Source organism: Loxodonta africana, chromosome 7, assembly GCF_030014295.1.
Source record: "Loxodonta africana isolate mLoxAfr1 chromosome 7, mLoxAfr1.hap2, whole genome shotgun sequence".
Taxonomy (NCBI): domain Eukaryota; kingdom Metazoa; phylum Chordata; class Mammalia; order Proboscidea; family Elephantidae; genus Loxodonta; species Loxodonta africana.
This window is the reverse complement of record NC_087348.1, coordinates 66,699,906-66,724,415: the sequence shown is the minus strand read 5'-3', so window position 1 is coordinate 66,724,415 and position 24,510 is coordinate 66,699,906. Positions and strand designations below refer to the sequence as shown.

Below are 24,510 nucleotides of genomic sequence, written 5' to 3'. Positions count from 1 at the left end.
TTTGGAAACCCTATGGGGCACTATAAATCGGAATCGATTCCACGGCAGTGAGTTGGAGGACAGGGGCAACTTAACACTTCTCTGTAAACCCAGAAGTCCTCCACATTTGTTATACTCCATGGCACACAAAGAAAATGTTAACATTTGTGTGGCATCCTGGAGTAAAGCCTCAAAAATGTTAGTGGCTAGGAATGCCTGATTCAGAGCTCTAGCCACACCAAACTCTACCCGATACCCTGAAGGTTAGAGGAACCAATATCTTGGAATACTGAAGCCTATTCATATCACATACTTTGCACAGCACATCAGTTGGGAAGCTCTGCTCCACAGTCCCTATCATGGTGCTACATCACGGTAAGTACTCAAGAAATATTTCTTGAATTAACATAATAGCACATGGAATGCACTGCTTGCATCAGGAGTCTAAATGAGCCAAATAGGTGACAGATCTCAACTAGACACAGGACAACAAATATTAGCTTGATATACCAAAGATTCCAATTTGCCTGTGTTCTATTTGAGGAATTAATTAAGAAAGAACATTAAAGTTAGGAAGATGTGCTTTAAAACTAGCTCAGAGCTGTATTAGGTCCAAAAGTAATCTATAAACATCTACCCATAAGGTCTTTGAGCAAAACTATTTTAAGAAGAAAGCAAATAAAACAAAATATTTCTTCATCCTTTACTCCTCTTTCAGCTTTCTTCCTTCTCCCCTCCCCCCCGCCCCACTTCTGATTGCTTCCCCTCTATTTATAAACATGATTATGCCCTTCCCATCTGAGAAAAAAAGACCCTTCCTTCTGTGGTCTCTCTCCATTAAAGGCCTGCCACAGTCACTCCCTTACTTAGCCACCAAGCTTCTTTAAGAAGTATTCTATTCCTCCACCATTACTTCATCTTCCCCACACCTGAGTTTTTTGTGCCATCTAGCTCTGGCCTTACCAACAAGCTCCTATTGACAAGTTGTCTTTCTTCTAAAATTCTCAGCAGTATTTGATACTGTTGGCCACTTCCTTCTTAATCAAATTCTCTTCTCTTTTGGCTTCCACAATATAAAAACTTTCCTATGTATTCTTCCTTGACCACTTCTTCATTGTACTTTCACTGCTCCTCTTCCTCTCCTTTACCATGCTTCCAAGGCTTCAATCTTAGTGTGCACTCACTCCTGCACTCTTTTTCTCTCCCTAATATCATCTACTTCCATGATTTTAACTGTCGCTTCTCTGCAGATAACTCCCAAATATACATCTTAAGCCTAAAGCTCTCTTCTGATTTCCCCAGTCATGCTTCCATACAATGTAATTTTGTGGTTAAGGACACAGCACCAGAAAGACTAATTTTGAGTCCCAGTCCTGTCACCTATTGTTATGCATTGAATTGTGTCCCCCAAAATGTGCGTTGCAAATCCTAATCTCTATGCCTGTTATAATCCCATTTGGAAATCAATCTTTCTGAGATATAAAAGAGATTAAAAGAGCAAGGGAAAGAAGCAGAGAGGGGGGAAGAGAGATGCCAAGCCAGATGAAAACTGCCCAGGAACAGAAGCTCAGAAGAGACAACGGCCTTCTTCCACAGCCAACAGAGAGAGAATGCCTTCCCCTGGAGCCTGAATTCAGACTTCTGGCCTCTTAAACTGAGAAAATAAATTTGTATTTGTTAAAGCCATCCACTTGTGGTATTTCTGTTATAGCAACACTAGGTAACTAAGACAGAATTTGGTACCCTAAGAGTGGGGTGCTGCTCTAACAAATACCTAAAATGTGGAAGCAGTTTTGGAATTGGGTAATGCACAGAGGCTGGCAGAGTTTTAAAGTGCCTTATGGTAAAAGCCTAGATTGCCTTGAGGAGACTGTTAGTAGAATTATGGATATCAAAGGCAATTCTGGTGAGGGCTCAGAAGAAAGTGAGGAGAGTTACAGAGAAATTTCTATCATCTAAGAAAATACATATGGTACCAGCAACAGAATGTTGCTAGAAATGTGAACAGTAAATGTCTATTGGTGAGGCTTTAAAAGAAAATGACAAACATGTGACTGGACAATATAGGGAGGGCAATGCTTTTTATGCAGTGGCAAAGAACTTGTTTGAATTATGTTCAAATGTTGGTGGAAGGCTGTAAATGATGAACTTGGATATCTGGCTGAGACAATTTCTAGGAAAGATCTTAAAGGTGCCATGTGGTTTACAGTTAAATGTGAGAGAAAAAAGGCGGACTTAAAAATGAACTGTGCAAAATGAAAGCAAACTTTAAATATTTGGAAAATCCTGTTGTACAAACTAAAGACATGTGTCCTAGAATTTTCACCAAGGACATGGCTCTACACAACCTTTTGTTAAAGAGATTAAGCCTGTGACTGACGGACCTAACCAACTATCACAGCAGAAAACCCATCAGCTTAGACTGATGGGGACAGAAAAAGAATGAAAGGAAAGAATGCTGTCTGCCTCTTGGAATTCTACAGGCAGGAAACAGGACAAAGGAGCTACATCTGTTGTCCTCTAAGAAAAGAAAAGGACACCTACTAACTGTGCAACTTTAAGCAAGGTACTTAATCTCCCTAAATCTCAGTTTCTTTATCTCTGAATTAAGGTTAGTAATAATAATACCCACTTCCCTGGGTTGTTGGAAGGATTAAATGAGAAAATGCATTCTGAGCAGTGCATACTATAGTGCTCTTCCATACAAAGTATTCAGTGAATGTCACTTTGCTGTTGTGTTCTTTTAACAATCTGACATCTCATACTGGTCCAGCTAACACCTTAAATTCAATATGTACAAATCACCCCACCTTGCCCTGCCCTCAAAACTATTATTTGTCCATAAAATCAACTTTTTTCCATGAACCAAGAATAAAATCTGGTTAAGACTGTGAGATCTTTTAAAAATATGAGGGCCTTATAAATTCTCTCCTGAGCTATTTTAAAATAGATAATAAAATTAATCTTATTTTACGCAATATTAAGTCATTATATATTTTTCCATGTGCCCACATCCACTCCCACTTAGACCGTAAACTCTGAAAAGGAACATTTTATATATCTTGTAGTACCTAAAAGAGAACTTGTATACTGCAAGTGCTCAAAGAATATCTGTTTAAGTAAATTAAGATTAAAGCTTTTATAAATATCTAGGCTCAAGCTAGGTTTAGAGACTAACTAGTCTAGTTTCTCCACACCTTCTCTTGAGAAAGGCTCCTAATCTCATTCATGAATAATAATGACAGTGAATAAACATTGGTTGAAATTCAGGACCCACAGCGCTCTACCACAAAAACAACAGTATCCACTAACATTGAAGGCTTACTACGTGCCAGGTACTGTTTAACTTGATATGCTAAAGTATTCATTCCTCCACCTGTAAGTGATATAATGTTGGGCCTCCTTAGGCTCAGTTTCCTGATTACTTTTTTATATTTTGGTAATTAATGAGGAAATAGCACAGGGATTTTAGTAATAGTAAAATAATAAAAATAAATAAACAAAATAGTAATAATAAAATAATGATACCTACCTCAAAGAATTGCTTTTAGTTTCACATGAGACAATGCATTAAAATGATTAGCACAGCACCCAACACATAGCATATGCACGATAAATGTTACTTGTTATGGTTGTGAAAATAAAAGCATCAGTAATTGCAAGGAAAACCTTGTTCTTAACTGTGTTTATCAATAACAAATTGGCTGAGCCTGCAAAATACATGAAGTTTATGAAACGAACATACTGGTCTAAAAGGAAGGTATCAACAGTTTAATGGGGGGAGATAAATCAACTGTACATTTTTAGATGTGTGTTTGTATGTGTGTTTATGTATATACATATACATATATAGGCAAAATACATAATAAACTACAACTTATCTGTCTTAAAATCTAACATACGTATCAAGTTGCTTTGATTCAAGTAAAGAATATATAAAAATAAATTTCTCATTTTTTTAGATATTAACTTGAAATCATAATAAGAGATTTTTAAAAATTTAAATGACAAAAACTTAACCTAAGTAACACTTTAAAAGAAAGAATTTCAAAATTAGGGATATTTACCTCTTTTCATTTATTTTTCTGGACACACTGATTGCAGCATCCTGAGATGGAAGCATATAAAAATGTTTGCAGTTTCTTTCCTAGAAAGAAAATGGAACTAGGTACATGCAGAATTACACACACAATTCAAATATGAAGCTTACTTTAACCTGGCCAGCAATATTTTATGAATCTTTTATACTGAAGAATATTAAGAACAAAGCTGATTCTTTCACCTTCAATTCTTTCTTGGAACCCATATAAATGACGTGTCAGCCTCTGTGGAGGATCTGGCTGAGCAAGGAATCCAGCCCTATCTCTGCTATTTAGTGTGACTTCTGTAATTTCACTGTAAAGAGGGTAAGAAAACAAAAAGAGGGTCAGATGGGAATAGTTCTCCCTTTCCTTCCCTACAGCACAAAGCAATACAGGAAAAATCTAAGATTAGGAAATCTTCATCAACTTGTATAGTCTGTGATCTAGAAAGGAACACCCTGGTTCCCTTTTTGCCACCCAATACCCTTTTCCCTAAGGAACGCTAGTGGCACAGTGGTTAAACGCTTGGCTGCTAACTGAATGGTTGGCAGTTCAAACGCACCAGCCACTTTGCGAGAAAAATATGTGACAGTCTGCTCCCGTAAAGATTACAACCTTGGATGGAAAAACATACCTTGCCCATGTATAGGATGACTCAACATTGTGAAAATGTCTATTCTACCCAAAGTGATCTACAGATACAATGCAATACTGATCCAAATCCCAGTGGCACTTTTTAATGAGATGGAGAAACAAATCACCAACTTCATATGGAAAGGGAAGAGGCCCCAGATAAGTAAAGCATTGCTGAAAAAGAAGAACAAAGTGGGAGTCCTCACAATACCTGATTTTAGAACCCATTATACCGCCACAGTAGTCGACACAGCCTGGTACTGGTACAACAACAGATACATAGGCCAACAGAACAGAATTGAGAATCCAGATGTAAATTCATCCACCTATGAGCAGCTGATATTTGACAAAGGCCCAAAGTCCATTAACTGGAGAAAAGATAGTCTCTTTAACAAACAGTGCTGGCATAACTGGATATCCATCAGAAGATAAATGAAACAAGACCCATACCTCACATCATGCACAAAAACTAACTCAAAATGGATCAAAGACCTAAATATAAAACAATAAAGATCATGGAAGAAAACATAGGGAAAATGCTAGGAGCCCTAATACACAGTATAAACAAAATACAAAACATTGCTACCAATGCACAAACATCAGAAGAGAAACTAGGTAACTGGGAGCTCTTAAAAATCAAACACTTATGCTCATCAAAAAACTTCACCAAAAGAGTAAAAAGACAACCTATGGACTGGGGAAAAAAAAACTGGGCTATGAAAAATCCGATCAGTGTCTAATCTCTAAAATCTATAAGATACTGAAAAACCTTAACCACAAAAAGACAAATAACCCAATTAAAAAATGGGCAAAGAATATGAACAGGCACTTCACCAAAGAAGACACTCAGGTAGCTAACACACACATGAGGAAATGCTCATGATCATTAACCATCAGAGAAATGCAAATCAAAACTACAATGAGATACCATCTCACCCCAACAAGGCTAGCATTAATCCAAAAAACACAAAATAATAAATGTTGGAGAGGCTGTGGAGAGACTGAAACACTTATACCTGCTGGTGGGAATGTAAAATGGTATGACCACTTTGGAAATCGATTAGGTGCTTCCTTAAAAAGCTAGAAATAGAAGTACCATACGATCCAGCAATCCTACTTCTTGGAATATATCCTAGAGAAGTAAGAGCCCTCACATAAATAGATATATGTACACCCATGTTCACTGCAGCACTGTTCACAATAGCAAAAAGATGGAAACAACCTAGGTACCCATCAATGAATGAATGGATAAACAAATTATGATATATTCACACAATGGAATACTACCCAACAATAAAGAACAATGATGAATCCATGAAACATCTCATAACATGGATGAATCTGGAAGGCATTATGCTGAATGAAATTAGTCAGTTGTAAAAGGACAAATATTGTATGAGATCACTATTATAAGAACTCAAGGAAAAGTTTAAATATAGAGGAAAACATTCTTTGATGGTTACAAGGGTGGGGAGGGAGGAAGGCGGGTATTCACTAAGCAGATAGTAGACAAGAATTATCTTAGGTGAAAGGAAGGACAACACACAATACAGGGGAAGTCAGTACAACTGGACTAAACCAAAAGCTAAGAAGTTTCCTGAATACAACCAAACACTCTGAAGGACAGAATAGCAGGGGTAGGGGTCTGGAGACCGTGGTTTCAGAGGACATCTCTGTCAGTTGGCATAACAAAGTTTACTAAATGTTCAGCATCCCACTTTGGTGAGTGCCATCTGAGGTCTTAAAAGCCAGCAAGCAGCCATCTAAGATGCATCAATTGATCCCAACCCACCTGGAGCAAAGGAGAGTGAAGAACACCAGAGATCCAAAGAAAATATGCACCCAAGAGACAGAAAGGGCCACATAAACCAGAGACTCCATCAGCCTGAGATTGGAAGAATTAGATGGTACCCAGCTACCACCCATGACTGCCCTGACAAGGAACACAACAGAGAGTCCCTGAGAGAGCAGGAGAAAAGTGGGATGCAGAACTCAAATTCTAGAAAAAAGATTAAACTTAATGGTCTGACTGAAACTGGGGGGATCTCACAGGACACAGCCCCAGACTCTCTGTTAGCCCAAAACTAAAAACATTCCCGAAGCCAACTCTTCAGAGATTAGGCTGGACTATAAAATATTAAATGATACTCATGAAGAGTATGCTTCTTAGCTCAAGTAGATACATGAGACTAAATGGGCAGCTCCTGTCCAGAGGCGAGATGAGACGGCAGAAATGAACAGGAGCTGGTTAAATGGATACAGGAATACAGGGTGGAAAAGAGGAGTATGCTGTCACATTATAGGGAGAGCAATTAAGGTCACATAACAATGTGTGTATAAATTTTTGTCTGAGAAACTAACTTGAACTGTAAATTTTCACTTAAAGCACACACACACACGAAAAAGATTACAACCTTGGAAACCCCATGGGGCAGTTCCGCTCTGTCCTATAGGGTCACTATTTGATTTGGAATTGACTCGATGGCAATGGGTTAGTTACTTTTACAATGCCACAGAAATAACCTTGAATAACCTTCCCCTGACAAGGGCAGTACAGAGGAGTGTGTACCATATTTTTATGCAAATAACTCCCCACAACGCAACATGTAAAAAAAAATATTGGCATAGCAATCAGTGCTTATGACCATACCTCGCAGGGTGAGGGTGCAGATGGCAAACAAACATAGGAGGTGCACGTTATTTGCGTAAAAACACAGTACATGAATGAAAGGGGCACATGTTATGTTCTCCTGCCCATTCTTAGAAGAAGTTCAAGAGTTTGAAGAGGCACAAATGAAAAAATCTTTTCTCCTCAGTTTCCAACCAAAAAAAAGACCATTTTTTTCATCAGTGTAGTATAAGAGGAACTAGAACAGAGAAGTCTTAAGCATGCTCTCCTTCCTGTCTATAATGTGACTAGTAGCCTCCAGTAGATTGATGGGAATAAAATTAAATATCTAGTAGCTAAATGGTATTAGAGAAGAATATTGAATATATCACGGACTGCCAAAAGAATGAACAAATCTATCTTGGAAGAAGTACAGCCAGAATGCTCATTAGAAGAGAGGATGGCAAGACTTCATCTCACATACTTTGAACATGTTATCAGGAGGGACCCGTCCCTGGAGAAGGACATCATGGTTGGTAAAGTGGTGGGTCAGTGAAAAAGGAGAAGACCCTCAACGAGATGGATTGACACAGTGGCTGCAACAATGGGCTCAAGCATAACAACGATTGTAAGGATGGCGCAGGGCTGTTGTACACAGGGTCGCTATGGGTTGGAACCAGCTTGACAGCACCTTACAACAACAAACTGAACGGCCAGCAGAAAAAAATATGGGTAATAGTAATGCTATTTATCAAAATAAGCATTTAGTACCATTCCCATTCCTCCTATTTAATATTTAAACAGAATGTAATACAGAGATACAAAAACAGTTAAACAGAGAGCTTTGATTACAGCCACTTCAAACATAATTCTACTTCTATTAAAGATTAATTGTATTTCTATCTTCTATTTTAAGTAGGATTGCATGCATTCATTTTTCTTGTTAATTATAACAATAAATAGCCAATATGTAATGACATTTATCAGCTGCTCATGAAATGAACCATATCAGGGCAGACACAAATAATTGACTTGTTTAGAGAAATGTATCTAATAGATAGTTTTAAAATAAAGATTACAGATAAAGGACCAAGTATCAGGAAGTTCTTTCTGTTATTCCTTTAAGAATACTATATAAACCTTCTAATCGATAAATGAATAATAAGTCACACACCTTACATACCCAACAACACCTGAAGTGGCTTCAATTCTTTATCTCCCAAGGTATAGCTACTTCTTTCCTGGCAGGGTTCAAAGTTTGAGATTCCTATTCCATAAATTTTATTCACAAACTGATTTTTCATGGTATCATACTCTGTGTAAGAAACTGAATTTTCACAAGTGAAATTTACAGCAGGGCAGCAGAGTGTATAGTAGTCTTTGCATAGCAACACTGTCCCAATAATTCCTACACTATGTAATTTCAGTTAAAGCTGCTAACCACAGACTATAATTAAGTTAACATTCAAGACCTTGCTACACCTCTCTATAAAGTGTAAACACAATTTGACACACAACTGGTATTTCTGAAGTGTCTGGATTTTCTTTTATTCATACAGTTGAACTATCCAATGCACACTTTAGGTTCTATACTTAGACGCCAAGCACTGAAAGAAACAAGAAACATTATGCTAACATAACTATAGTACTGATGAATAAAAAAACATAACCCCAAGGCTAAGCTGCCAAATAAGTACTGAATTAATTTCTGTAAAGTACTCCAGTATTACAAAGGTGTGTTGAAAGGTGTCTGTTCATGTTTCAAATTAAACGCACTGCTGGTCAGCATTAGCACCTCAGCTTTGAACACCAGTCATTTGCCTGTAACACTTCAGGGGCTAGGAAAAACGGATTCGCCGTTCACACTGGAATAATTAGAACATGTCAGGAAGAATTAATTTCCTCATTTTTCAAAAGGATACACAGAAATTACCATGTTATTATATGACAGGGTCCCTTAGAGAATTATATTAAATTTAATTTCTAGCGCAGCCCACACAACAAATTAAAGTCATAAATAAGATGGAAAGAAGCGGGACGCAGAGCATATGTTTATGGCAATGAGTGAAGCCAAGGGACCAGAAACAACTATCTTCATTTCATTTTATTTAAATCAGCCAGACACTGTGTATCTGAATGACAGCACTTGTTAATGGTGCTGAGATTATAGGCTCTTTAATTTCAGAAAACAGAAGCAGTCAGTCAGTGTCTGAAATAGTACATTTCCTACAATGCGAAAATTAGTATAAATTTACTTCCCTTTTAAGTTCATTTCTTTTTGCCCTGCAGCAAGTTTAACAAAGATAAACTTATTTTTAATAATACTGTTTCTCTATTTTTCTTCTCTTTAGGAAATTTTCTTGGGTCAAAAAAAACAGAGCAAAGTATTCAGAAGAGTCATCAGGATAAGTAAGATTTTGAAGCATCGTGTTTGTCCAGAATACAAGTGTCCTGCTCCATCCCATAACTGCTCACTCACAACTGAGAAAATTTTGCTTTTCGCATTTAGTGAAAATGTCTTTCTTATACCGCCTATCACACTGGAGTGAAACTGCTAAAAATATTATTCAGCCCCAAGAGTACCGGACTTTTAAACTAGGCATTGAGCACAAATATGTGTATGGGACAGAAGGCAATTATATAATAATTATAATATACACATAATAATATAGTCATCACTCATGTCAAGAGACCTCCCTACTTCTCCCTCCTCCTGTTTAAGAGTCTCTCCTCTGGTATCACCTTTTTCCCTTCTATCTCACCTAGGCATGGACACTCAAAAAGGGATTCACACTTACAGCCATATCATACACCCTGAAGTCAGCCCAAGCCCAGCATAAAACCATTAATAAAACTTTAATAAATGTATTTTAAAATATTGATATTATTGATTGCCTTTCTTCTCTTTGTACGTGCATACATTTTTATTTGTTGCTTAAGTTATGGGTAAAATAAACAGGCTGGAAGCAAGTATATATGACCCTCTTAATTTTTTCCTACATATTATAAAAAATACTCAAAAATGTCCCATAGAAACTGATACCTGTGCATCAGAAGTCAGTCACTTCTCCAACATTTAAAGCCGGCATTTTAGACCTACCAGTAATCTAAATGCTTCATACACTAATTACCAAAACAATTTATATGGTGGTATTTACCCATTCAAAATCTCTTAAGAATGCATGATTATATCGTCTTTCAACACAAAATGTGCTCAATGTACGGCAAACACAAAAAATAAATAAATAAATTTAAGCGGTGATGTTTAGAAAATTACTAAAGTAATAACAATGACAAAACATTCACAAAATAGAATCCTTGCTAAGTTTAGCTAAGTTTTTTCCCCTTCCTATAGAAATTTAATTGCCACATATTCACCTACTGATTCTAAATCATAAATGCTAAGATTACTAATAGCCCCAGAAACATGCTGGTATTTTATTGAGCTTAATAACTGAAGACATTCTTAAGGTGAAAAAGGAGTTTGTACACTTTAAGAAATGACTGTCAGGAAACTGAGCGCTCCCTTGGGTGCAACAAACTTTAAATAATTTGTGAATCAATTAACTGGCAACTCTCTTCATAACACAGATTTCACACTCCCAGGTCACTGCATTATCAGCCTGATACGAATCATAACATTTTGGAGAAAAGTTCATAATTGAAATCATTAATTAATTTAACAGGACTTTTAGTTATGCATTGCATTAAACAGCTGTAAAGGCGCAGAGATTAATTAGTTGTTGCTCTGACAATTTTCACTGCAGCTATTACTTGGTGGAAAACTTTTCAACTTGTAAAGCATATCATGTGCTGTATAATCTGGCAGTGACCTATCCAAGCAATTTAAAGCTGAAGGAACTATAATTTCTCTAAAATGAAGTCTGGAGCCTCTGAAGGGTTTCTCTAGAAGGAAAAAAAAAAAAAAAAACACTGCAAAGCCTGACCTCCTTAAGCAAAAATAAAACCTTCATCTGGAATAAAGCTTCAAAAGCATACATCACAAGTAGCTCACAGAAATGAAGAAAAAAAAAATATATATGCTCAGCTACCATTCTCCTAAGCTATTAAAATGATGTGCATTCACATATTGTAGATTCACCTTTTTCTCAAAAAACAGAAATAAAAACCATTCATTATAAGTAAACTGCATTTACGTTAGCACCCAGCGCCCTTACTTCTTAGAACTGAGAACGTTTGACTGACAAACGAGTTGTCTAGCAAGTTAACTGGCTAATGAAGTACAGGAAAGTTCTAAAAGCAACTCAAAAAGGTCCATTTTAAGGAAAAGTGACTAGTTATTTTTTCAATACATTATCCCAAAGCCCTTCAATATCACATCCCACTGTGCACAACTTCGTATTAACAGCTTAATTTCAGATCTGCTAAATAAAGACACTAAAAAGTATGTATCATGAAGGGTCTAATAAAATGGAAAAATCTACATATTAACTGAAATTAATTAGTTGAAATTAAACATTTTCCAGGTTCCTATCAGGAAATAATTGTACCACCAAAAACTCTCCAGTGTATTTTTTACCTAATCCCTTCCCCCACCCCCTCCACTCCACATGTTGCAATCATATTGAACTTCTTACAATTCCCAAAACATACCAGGACCCTTTAATACCTAGGTGCTTTTACAAATGCCTTAATCTCAGCTTAGAATGTTCACTCTACCTCCTAATCTCCTCCAGGTAACTCTCCATCTCTCCTTTAGGAAGCAGCTTAAATGTTAACCAATTCAATGAAGCCTTCCCCCAATTTTATCTGGCAAATCTCAGTTTCCTTCTCTATGTATCTTATTTCATTTATATCTTAATTCTAGGACTTACATATTATTATAATTTCTCTCCACTGGGTTTTAAGCTATTTAAAGGCTGTATTTGGTGTGCTATTCACATTTAAATCTCAAACATGTAGAACAAACAATAAGTGTCTGTTGATCAAGAAAAGAATGAATAAATGAACATGCACATATCTATTTCCACACTTCATTCCATTATTTGTTAAGGGCCTGTTATAAATCAACCCAGTGATAGGTTCTTGACAAAATATCCACAAATTTTTTTTAAGCGTAAAAAAAAAATTGAGAGCTCCTCTACATTTTTTTCAACATTTGGACTCACCTGTTCTTTAAATGGAAACCCTGGTGGCGTGGTGGTTAAGTGCTACAGCTGCTAACCAAAAGGTTGGCAGTTTGAATCCGCCAGGTGCTCCTTGGAAACTCTATGGGGCAGTTCTACTCTGACCTACAGGGTCACTATGAGTCAGAATCGACTCGATGGCAATGGGTTTGTTTTTTGTTTTTTTTTTTTAATTCTTTAACTATTTTGTTTAAAAGTTGTTAATTATTACCTAATGAAACTTGGACAGCAAGAAATAGAAACTGAAAAATATAAGCCATTTTGGGATATCATTTGCCATCAAAGTCCCTTTGCCATCAAAAGATCCCTTTCACCACAATTAAAAAAAAAAAAAGATCCCTTTCTCAGGAGTCAAATTAAATGAACATGTTTAAAAAATATGTCTGTGTTTTCCACCAAGGCTCCCTTAATCACCAAAACCAAACCCACTGCCACGGAGTCAATTCTGACTCACAGCAACGCTATAAGACAGAGTAGGATTGCCCCATAGGATTTCCAAGGCTTTACAGCAGACTGCCACATCTTTCTCCTGCAGAGTGACTGGTGGGTTCGAATAGCTAACCTTTTGGTTAGCAGCTGAGCGCTTTAACCACTGTGCTACCAGGGCTCCTAAGGCTCCCTTACCAAGTCAATATACATGAAAGCAAATTAGAACAAGAATGTTTCCTCACATGAGCAGAAGAATAAATCTTTGTCTCTTCTGAAATAACAAAATTACACAGATTATAGTGTCATTTCCTCATTAGATGTATTATTTTCAATAATTCATTGTGGAGGTGAGGCAAACAATAAGGGTTCACATCTTATAATTCACATTTTCTCACTTATGTCCTTATATTCCACTTATTTCTCACTTCAGCCCACTATTATGGCAAGGATAAGTTGCCATCTTCTTAAAGTGTTGTCCTTTACAAAAGAATTTGTGGTGATTATGCTTTTTTAATAGGGCTGTTCCCTGATTTCAAATAATTTCTTTATCTAAATATAATCCTCATTTAACAGAGTTTTTGTAAGACTTAACTGAGATAACACATATAAATACTCAATAAATGTTAGTGCCCCTCCCTTTCTTTTACCCTGAAACACACACAGCTCAGAGAACATGTTATAAAGCACGTTGTTATTATGGAATCATTCTGACACTGTGTGCACAACTGGCTTCCACTCTGCAGACATTTGGTGAAACTATTGAATAAGAGGTTTAGGATAGTGAGAAGTGAAGTATGAATCTTTGATAGAAATCATTGAAAGTGCAAAGAGTGGAGTTAAAAGTGATGGAGAATTTGGAAGAAGTCTAAGTGGATTATAGGTTGCTGGTAATATGTCCACTCTCAGTCAATTCTTCCTTGTAACCAATAACATTAATTTTCAATATGTTTGACCATGGTTAGATGCAAAGCCCAAAATCATAAAATGAAACAAAATTAACGTATGGGAATCATATTCATAATTTTTGCTGCACTTGTCCCATCATAAAAACTGATTTTTTTTGTCACCTTTTTATCTACTAGCTGAATATTATCAGATACAGTGTTGGGCGATGAGCCCCCTAGGCTGGAAGCCACTATACGATGGCCACAACAATGGACTCAAACATGCCAAAAATCATAAAGATGGCACAGAACTAGGCAATATTTTGTTATGTTGCACATAGAGACATCATGAGCTGACTTGATGGCAACTAACAGCAGTATCTACCAGAAATTATGCTGCTTTAAAAAAAACAAACCCGTTATCATCAAGTCGATTTTGACTCATAGCAACCCTAGAGGATGGAGTAGAACTGCCCCATAGGGTTTCCAAGGAGTGGCTGGTGCATTCAAACTGCCAACCTTTTGGTTATCAGCCATAGCTCTTAACCACTGTGTCCCAGTGCCGCTTTAGGGAGATGATTTTTTGATCCTAAGACTCAGAAGAATCCTGAATTTAGAATTCATACCTAAAAATGTACATAGGGTTGGATTCTACCTAAAAGTTTATATTAAAATATATGAACAAGGCAAACACTTGAGTAGCATTAGAGCTATCACTTTAGACTCAATAAATCAGATAGACTGTAAGTTACATAACCTACCAAGTCTACAAAATTCTTTTCCCAATGATGAACTGCCACTCTCCTTTATCGCCCATCTCATTTGAATATACATAAGTTTTACTTCTTGCACTGCACCTCACTTTACCATCACACTCTAAATTTCTCCATGATTTGTGTATTTATTCAACAGGGTTGCTACGAGTCAGAACCTACTTGATAGCACCTAACAACAACATTCAACATGGTGTAACCATGTGTCTGTGGATCTTTTACATCCTAATTCGTAAATCAAATCTATGTCCACCCAGAGCACTATTTAGGAGCTTTACCAGCATATCTCAATCAGGTACCTATTACTGGTCATGTTCTTACTGTGCTCCACCTTTGGCCTTCAAAGCGTTTTTGTCAGAGTACCTCTGAATCCAAGCCCATCTTATTCCAGCTCATCTGAGTACCCTTGAGGAGGCTTGTTTTGGAATCCTGATCTTGGGTTCAATGAGGCTTAGATCTAGCACACCTGCCTTTTTTCAAATTCTCTTCTGGGCTAGCATCACACAGCAATTACCAAAATACTGAACAAATCCACCTCCTTGTATAAAAGTATGCTTACAAAGGTTTATTTATAGTTAGCATACCAAAAGTATCTGGGACAATGCCAATTTTAGTGAGGACTCTTTGGTTTTCTCCTTAATGGTCATACGAAGACCAAAGACACACCTTACTCACAGGATGAAATGAAGTAGAAGGCAACATTTCAACATTTTCCTGAAACAGGATGTCTTAGTCATCTAGTGCTACTACAGCAGAAATACCACAAGTGGATGGCTTTAACAAAGAGAAGTTTATTCTCTCACAGTCCCGTAGGCTAGAAGTCCAAATTCATGGGGCCAGCTCCAGGGGAAGCCTTTCTCTCTCTGTCAGCTCTGGAGGAAGGTCCTTGCCATCAGTCTTCCGTTGGTCTGGGAGCATCTCAGTGCAGGAACCTCAAGTCCAAAGGACTCGCACTGCTCCCAACACTGCTTTCTTGGTGATATGAAGTCCCCAATTCTCTGCTTGCTTTTCTTTCCTTTTATCTCTTGTAAATTTCCCAGGCCATACCCCGGGGAAACTCTTTTTACACTGGATCAGGGATATGACCTGAGCAAAGGTATTACATCCCACCCTAATCCTTTTTAACCACAGGCCGAGATTATGATTTATAACACAGAGGAAAATCACAAAATGGAGGACAACCACACACTACTCAGAATCATGGCCTCACCAAGTTGACACATATTTTGGGAGGACACAATTCAACCTGTGACACAGGATAATAGATTTCTTTCTGAAGTGTGTGTTTGGAATGTAGAAGAACAAAAGACATGCAAGAAGGCAAAAGGATGTGATTTTTCTAGATCATCTTTTTGATGAACAGAAACAGGGTCCATTTCTACCTTATTTATAAACTTCAAGAATCATCTTCCATAAAAGAATGAAGGTTATAATGGAGATTTTATAAGGATTTCACATAAGAATGAAAGAAGGGACAGAGGAGATGAGAGAAGAGAGGGGACAAGGAAAAAGGAGAGAGCAGGAAAGGAGAGGAAAGAAAGACAGAGGGGACAAGAGAGACAGAAAGAGAGGAAGAGAAAGGAGGTGAAAGAGACAGAGGCTGTCTACTGCTAAAGCTAGAAATGTGGTAGGGGTGAGGGAGAGGAAAAAAAGAGGTCATAAAAGCCAACTGCACCCATTATTTTCTTTCTAAAATATTTCCTCTTTTACAGAGAGAGCTTGGAAAAATGAGGTAAGTGAATTACCTTCACAAATACTCATTCTTATTTGACTTAATTAGTTCCATGGAGCCGATAGCCCCACACCTTGCTTAAGAATTTCAGTGGTCACATTTCTGCATAGTCCAAGTGATCCCAAACAATTTCCCCAATGTATTACACACATAAACAAGTTGTTCTTCAAAACCGGGAGTGATGGTCACTTTTTCCTCCGTTTTTTCTTGAACAAACATAGTTATTATAGAAAACGAAAGGAAAATTCCACTTTTCGTTCATGTTTGAGCTCCTCTGTCTTGCTAAAATATTCTGACATGTAGCATAAAATGTAATTCCATGTATAGCTATTTCTTTTTCCTTCAAAAGAAAACTATTACAATATTAATTATACAAGATTTAAGCAGAGAAAAGCAAGTTTTTCTATAGACAGCTCTGAAGGATTTTTTTTTCTTTCTTTTTTTAAAAATAATTTTACAGAGATAAATCATTTTATCAAGAAGTTTCCATTCATATTATCATCAATAGCAATCACAAAAGCACGTAGTTTTTTTTAAATAGAAAACTAAGAAGTTATTAGGATTTAAAGAAAGAATATGGTAATTGAATCAGAAATCTTGAATTTGAATTCTAGCACTATCATTTACTGTACAACTCTTGGGAAAGTTGATATACCACTCTAAACCTCAATTTCATCAACTGTGAAAAAGAGTATCATAACAACTTCTACCTCACATGGTCATTATGAGAATTAAATGGGAAAATCTTCATGATACTTAACACAATACCTGGCACAATTAAAAAAAAAATTGCACTTAATAAATGATGTTATTAATACATTACATGCTACTAGTGAGGCAAAATATTTATGTTCCTAATTATTTTATCAAGCAAGCAATGGAATTAGTGTCCTGTGGAGGGGAATCATTCCTTTGAGAACACTGGTAGACCAAAGAAAACTGGAATCAGTACTTAAAAAAAAAGTTTTTTGGTTTTTTTTGCTTAAGTTAGTATATTTTTCAAATATACTATGGATTTAGGAGTGATAAAATCAATTTACTAAGTGCCAATCAGCATTGTTTAACTGAAAAGAAGAGGACAGAAGGGAAGCAAAGAGAAGAGAGGGGAAGCAAGAGGAAAGGAGACAAGGAAAGCGAAGAAAACAGAGAAAATGGAATACACTGCACATATTAAAGATTAGTATTGCTCTGAAAACTTTTTATTTCAGTTATATTATATTGCATACTGGGTCGGATATAAATTTATTTCTTACTCTGAGTCATAGTCAAAAAAGTTTGAATGCCTCCTGACCTAATGGGAACTAGAACACATTAATAAATGGGCTTTCAAGTAATGGAGAATTTCTCACTCAAAGGTTTCTCTAACTCATGGAATGTAGCAATTGAAGTTACTTAGTGCTCTTTGGGAAACCCTGGTGACACAGGGGTTAAGTGTTACAGGTGCTAACCAAGAGGTCAGCAGTTCGAATCCACCACAGGCTCCCTGGAAAATCTATGGAGCAGTTCTTCCCTGTCCTGTAGGGTCACTATGAATCAGAATCGACTCGATGGCAACGGGGTGAGTGCCCTTTGGGATGTTACATCTTGTGACATTTTCTTACTTGAAAGACTATAAAACAGGAGAAGTACACACCTATCCAAGGGCAAAAGAGAAAGATTAGATGGACTCTGAACAATACTTGTAGCTCTAGGATTATGAAGCAAGTAATGATTTAAACTGAGGAAAAATTCAAGAATTTAACCTTGAGGCCAGTGGTAGTTCAATGGTAGAATTTTCCCCTTCCATGTGGAAGACCCAGGTTTAATTCCTGGCCAATGCACCTCAAGCGTAGCCACCACTTATCTGTCAGTGAAGGTTTGCTTGTTGCTATGATGCTGAACAGGTTTCACCAGAGCTTCCAGGCTAGGACAAGCTAGGAAAAAAGGCCTGGTGATCTATTTCTGAAATATCAGCCAATGAAAACCCTATGGATCACAATGGTCAGAATCGGTAGCACATGGGACACCAGGAGTTGGGGCCGACTTGACAGCAGCTAACAACAACAGAAGGATTTAAGATGTCATCCTTTCCTCATTCAATAAATTCAGGCTCTTACAATTACAGGACCAAAGAAACAACTCTTATAACAACCTGATGGATTTGTGAAATAAAAGGATGAGCAAAGTGCTGCTACCCAGTTACTTAGCTTTACTACAAGAAACTCAGTTATATTTATCTCTCTTTTTACAAGGTATGTGGGTAGGAGGGTGGGTGGGAGATTGTGTACAAAAAGGTGTATATAAGTGGTTGTGCTCACTTCAGTCTTATTTCAAACCAAACCAGTATAGTGGCCAGCTGTCTGTCAATGAGAACAGGGTCAGGAACAGACCCAATCAAGCTATGTTAAGAAACCCAGTCATTGCACAGAAATCTGTACAGCTCTTGTTCCCTGGCAGTACAGCTGGAAACAACACGGCAGTAATTTGAGGGGTTTTCTATAGGGTGCTTATGGGTTGGATTTCACTGTTGGCTTCTTGCCACTGTGACCTATACACTGGGTAGCTCTATTTCTGAGTTACATGTTTAGATATACTATCTGGATATACTATGTTGGAAACCCTGGTGGCATAGTGGTTAAGTGCTGCAGCTGCAAACCAAGAGGTCAGCAGTTCAAATCCACCAGGCACTCCTTGGAAACTCTATGGGGCGGTTCTACTCTGTCCTATAGGGTCACTATGAGTCGGAATCAACTCCACGGCAGTGAATCTGGTTTTTTTTTTTTGAGTTATACTTTATGTTTAGATGATAAAGGATCAGATTTGTCACTTGGTAGACATGAAGTCAGCTGAATTTTCAGGTTGCCAAATGTTTCTACTTTTTTTCAAACTCCCCAGGTTCAGAAAAATACAAGGTTTGTGTTGCCAAGCACTTTTCCTCTACACTTTGAGCCCATGTGTTTCTTTGGAAACAAAATTCCTTCTGTTTTACCCAGAACTCATCAGACTGTTTTCTCTAAATTGACAATGTAAATCTTTAGAGCCTTTTAAATACCACTCCTCTCATTTTTTCTTCCACTACTTTCCTTTTTTTCATACATTTCCCCTTGACAATCAAAAAGAAAGTGTAATTTGTTAGATCTGAAATGAAAGGAGTGAATAAAATTCAAAATTGCTCAGTTCAAGATGATGTTTTACATGTGACTAACTTCTCCATCACCTAGTTGCACTTTCATAGCACATTCTTCTGATAATCTTAAAGGACAAAATGTAGTTAACAGTTATGAACTACATAATAGTCATCATTTGGGTGTTGTCTGTCATGTATTTGAAAATGCTTAATTCTGAGTCAACTTCAGCTGCATCCTGTATGCATGTATTCCTCTTATCTCATATACAACCTAATCAATAATACATTTTTTAAATATTCTGGTATTAGACACTTAACTACTCTCACCAGTGCTACCATTTGAAAACCAAGAGCAAAACTGTCTGATTGTGGGAGGAAGACATGCAATGAAAATACTTGGAATATACCATGAGATACAATGAATGAGCAAAAGTATTGGGCTTTTACACTCTGTAGCACATCAGTGTAAAGTTAGAAAATTGTCCTTCTTCACTCTTAAGATATATAACCTTCAATCTAATGCCCTTCATGTATAAAAAGATATACATCTCCATACCAGAACCTTCGGGATCACCCATTCTCTCCTACTTCAACTAAGGTGCCCAGTTACTTTCTTCCCACAGCTAGAGACATCAGGAAGTCCTCCTCACCTCCCAAATTCCATTTTGAGGGGTGCTCCATTTCTGCTGCTGAACACTGATAGAGTGAAGATCAGAAAAGTCAAATCTGACCCCCAGGAATATAACAGAAGAATGGTATTAAAGTTGGGTTTCAAAATGAAATTTCACACCAAAACCATCTAACAGTGGTATCTAACTACTATAGTATAATCAGTAGTATAATTCAGCCATATTATGACATAAACTGTTTTCAGTAGGTTGGCCAAGGAAACAAATCACTATCTATAACATGGTTTCTATGAGAATATCTATTCCAGATTCCAAACAATAAACTTTTAGAGCTTCACCTATTTGTAAGTTGGAAATTGCCTATAAATACAACTCTACACATACTTCAGAATATCTCTTTGTAACATAGACAAAGAAATACTAGAAAACCAGAGAACTACCAGTCTTTTTAAGTAAATCATATGCTTTACAAAAGGGGAAGCACAGATGAAAAAACCATCAATAATTCGATGTAAAAGTTATCAATTACTTCCTCATTTTACTATATAAATGAAGCCTACGGTTTTCAAATACACTACTTGGAAGTATGCATAAACAAATGATTATTAGTGGCTATAACACACTGTTAGTAAGTTGACAAGAAGAATTATAACCATGTGCCAATACTGTGATTATATGTAACAGAAATACCAACAGTTTCTAAAACTATTACCACTTTCTCCTGAATTTAAGTGAATAAACACATAATTCAAAGTTTCTAAGCTGAGGGCATTAGAAAAGTTAGCACAACTACAAGTCAATCCATTCTCATGCAAATTCCAGAGAAATAATTAAATGCATACTTAACTATCTGTGCAATTCAATACCTTGCTTTTGTATATGAACAAGGCTATACGGATCCAAGAAAATGTCATCCAGGCAGAGCTTTGAACATCTAGCACCAGAACTGCTCATAAAACCACCAAGACTACTATACTGGTATGAAACCTAAATGATCATCTAATAAAAGCCAATTTCAAACAATTAAGAAAAACTAATTTGCCATAGAAAGGCAAGCAATGTTCACAAACAGAGCCAGGATCCAAAGGAAAGGTGGGTGAACATAAACAAATTATGAAGTTGTTTGTAGGAAAGAACACATGGACTTTTCTGTGGAAAGTAGAACAGAATTTCACTTAAGAAACTGGGGCATAGGGAGGAACACTGGGCCGTCTCCTGAGGTAGCATAAAACATATGCTGAATATACGATTATTCTCCCAATTTTTAATATAAATACAGGATTGAAACTTGTAGCATGAAGTCAGAAGTGCTGCTTGCACTGTGACATTCTTGTTCATCAGCAAGCCTGAAGTTCCACAACAGCTGAAGACTCTGGATGCCCATTCAGCCCTTCCAAAAACCTTGCAACCACATTGCACATGCTCCTCACTCATTCTTCCCCCTTCCCTTCCACCCACTTCCTGCCATCAGTAATCCCTTTCTTTACCAGCATACTGTCCTTCAGCCATAGAGGTTATACATTAAAGTAAGAGCTCTGCTAACCATCTCTGTCAATGCAGCTGGGACAGAAGGCCAACTCATCCATTTGCACCCATTGAAGCAGTTCGTCATTATGGGTATTGTACATTCCAAGCAACTGTGAAGTCTCCACTGAAGAAGCAGGTTTAAGTGGTGTGCCCTTGTCTGAGACCAGTCAGAGGTGTCAGTATACATGCAGTTCGTGTAAAGCTGTGAATGTATATCTCTACATAAGCATAAGCACATATTCAAACAAAAGTGTCTAAGACCTGCATGAAACTTAGTTTATCATTTTCCTCTTGAAACACATTACACAGACAAAAAGCCACAATTAACATTAACATATACTTTATAAGTCATTTTCTTTGTGTGCAGGGACCTAATAGGGCAATAGGACAGGACTGTCTCACATCATTTGGGAGGGGAAGGTGGACACTATTCTTTCTTGGGACACACAACATGTTAGAAAACAAAACTGTTTGGAAAAATTATCTCAGATTGTGTTGGGAGAAGAAGAGTAGGGAAGTTTCAAATTAAGAAGAACAGACAGCAAGCCTTAATATTAGACTGCATGAATCTGTCCACTTGGATTATACAGGAATGAGAAGAATATTCTTACCAAGAAAGTTAAGTTCAAACTAAACGTTGTTTTTCAAGGATGAGTCTGAAGAAGGTCACAGTGTTCAAATTTTCATCAGTGGTTTTAGTGCCACAGCTGCTAACCAAAAGGTCAGCTGTTTGAATCCACCAGGCCCTCCTTGGAAACTCTGCGGGACAGTTCTACTCTGTCCTACAGGATTGCTATGAGTTGGAAACGACTTGAAGGCAAGGGTTTGGTTTTGGTTTTGGTAAGGGTAAAGGATATTTCACTGTGAAACTGTACAAATGAAGTTTCCTGGGATTTTGTTTTCCCCTTAGATAGGAAAACAGGAAGGAAAATTTTTACATAGTCATGAGGCATAGGACAAGAAATGGACATATAAATAACCGTTGGCTCAGTGTAAAGGATCTCTAAAGAAAGGAAAGAAGCCCCGGAGACGTACACATCAACTAAAAATGGAGAATATGGCTACATTTCAGCTCAAACCAATATTTGCATTTGAGGAATCATCCCTTCTAGCTCACTGCTGACAATCTCATAGACAGTGTATGAGTGAGATGAATTCATGACTAAGATGAACAGGGATGCTCCACGGCAGGTAAATAAACTTGTTTCCACTGGGATAATTATTCTTACCATGTGTCACTGCTCTCGTGGCATAAACGGGACAGGTGATGACACCCTATAAAATGCAGTTTTTATTCCCATACTCCTAACATCCAGATATATAACTCATTCAGCTTTCATGAACTTCTTTTTTCTGAAGCCAGCAGTGGTTTTTGTTGCTATTATTATTTTTTTTTTTTTGCCCATTTTTAAAAATGTCATCATCAACTGTTCAATATTTTTAAGAGACCAGGGGGTAGGGAGGAATGGACTGTCATTATTTTAAGCTACCTTGTTTTATATAAGGATTATATATGTTATTGTGCTAGACAAGTGAATATAGCTATTCTACTTGGATTTTTTTTAAATTAACATTCTACATTATAGAATCCATGTGTAATACCTGTGTCATTAACTCAATGCCCTCTCCCAAACCTTACATCCTTTCAATACTAACCTAGGCAAGAAATAAGGAATGGCAACCTTTTGCACCAACAAATAATTTTTCCAACTATAATTCATTAGTATCTTATTCCAAAGGCATATGAATACTTACAAGATAGTTAATCCTCATTAAAAACTAAGATTACATGACATAATTACATGTAAATAAGAAAAATGAATTAAACTCTTACCCTTTCCTATGTCGGGCACTAGTTGTGAATCATGTATACAATTAGAGTTATATTGCTAAGCTAAAAATATTGGTAAAGATCTAAAAATGACAAACAGTGCCTTTTAAATTAATGTCTTATTAGTTGAGTGAAGTACACTGACAAAGAATAATTTATGCTTATTCAAACTGCACTCGACATCTTCAGGTGTTTCCAAATGAGCTCACAGAAGAGTGATTAAATGCATCTGATAACAAGCCACACATTGCTGAAATTACTTACCGCCTCATTTTATGATTAATTAAACATGTAGATTAAAGTTGCAAAAGAATTTAGATTAATGAGCAAGTTAAGTCTTGCTGATATAAGTGAATTGGGAATTGGATGCTCTGTGGAACTTTATAAACATGCATTTTATAATGAATAAGACAAGGCTACATGCAGAATCGTGGCCACCAGGGCCTTTTGACGATGCAGTCTTTTTTAACGTGGTTTGACAGCTTTCAAATAACATTCTTCTATAGGCTTTAAACTTTGTGCTTTGCTGTAAAACACAAGACTACATAACTCATGTACCAAGAGTACGATTATTTTCAAGCTCTAATGACCCCCGTAGCAGCATCTGTTCAGAAAAAATTACGAGCTCAATTGTTATTTTAATCGGAGATAGTTTAGGAGTTAAAAGCAGTTATACAACTTGTAAAATTATATGACACCTCATCAGTAGCTTCTCTTCAACACTACTTCCTCCAAAAGAAAAACTATCCCAAAAAAGTCATAGTTTTCCAGAGGACTTATTAGTAAAGCAGGGTGCTCAATCATTCATAAAATATTCAAAGCCATTTATTAGTGCAGTTTATGTGCTAGGAAAGGTAATGTTTAAATTTATGACAACTCTTATCAGCTCCAAGAGTATGTCAAAATATCTGCTGGGAAGAAGTTTCCGGTATAAACTGAATGCTTCAAAGGTCAGCGGAGCAAGGGCGGGGGTTTGGGGACCACGGTTTAAGGGGACTTCTAAGTCAATTGGCAAAATAATTCTATTATGAAAACATTCTGCATCCCACTTTGAAATGTGGCGTCTGGGATCTTAAATGCTAACAAGTGGCCATCTAAGATGCATCAATTGGTCTCAACCCACCTGGAGCAAAGGAGAAGGAAGAACACC

General features: G+C 37.0%; 1 protein-coding gene across 5 annotated transcripts in view; it reads right to left on the bottom strand.

The window, feature by feature from the left end:
* SOX6 (SRY-box transcription factor 6) overlaps positions 1-24,510 on the bottom strand; it is a 647,578-nt gene that overhangs the window by 464,342 nt on the left and 158,726 nt on the right. For 2 of the 5 annotated variants that reach the window (XM_064288380.1, XM_064288381.1), the window contains exons 1-2: positions 4,262-5,668; positions 4,047-4,126 (exon numbers count right to left, since the gene is read on the bottom strand). The exons of 2 other annotated variants lie outside the window; for them this stretch is intronic. In XM_064288380.1, coding sequence (XP_064144450.1) covers positions 4,047-4,126; positions 4,262-4,285 — 104 coding nt within the window. In that variant the 5' untranslated portion in view covers positions 4,286-5,668. Of the gene's footprint in view, positions 1-4,046; positions 4,127-4,261; positions 5,670-24,510 lie in introns of those variants that run through there. One more of the 5 variants, XM_064288385.1, reaches the window with a different exon arrangement.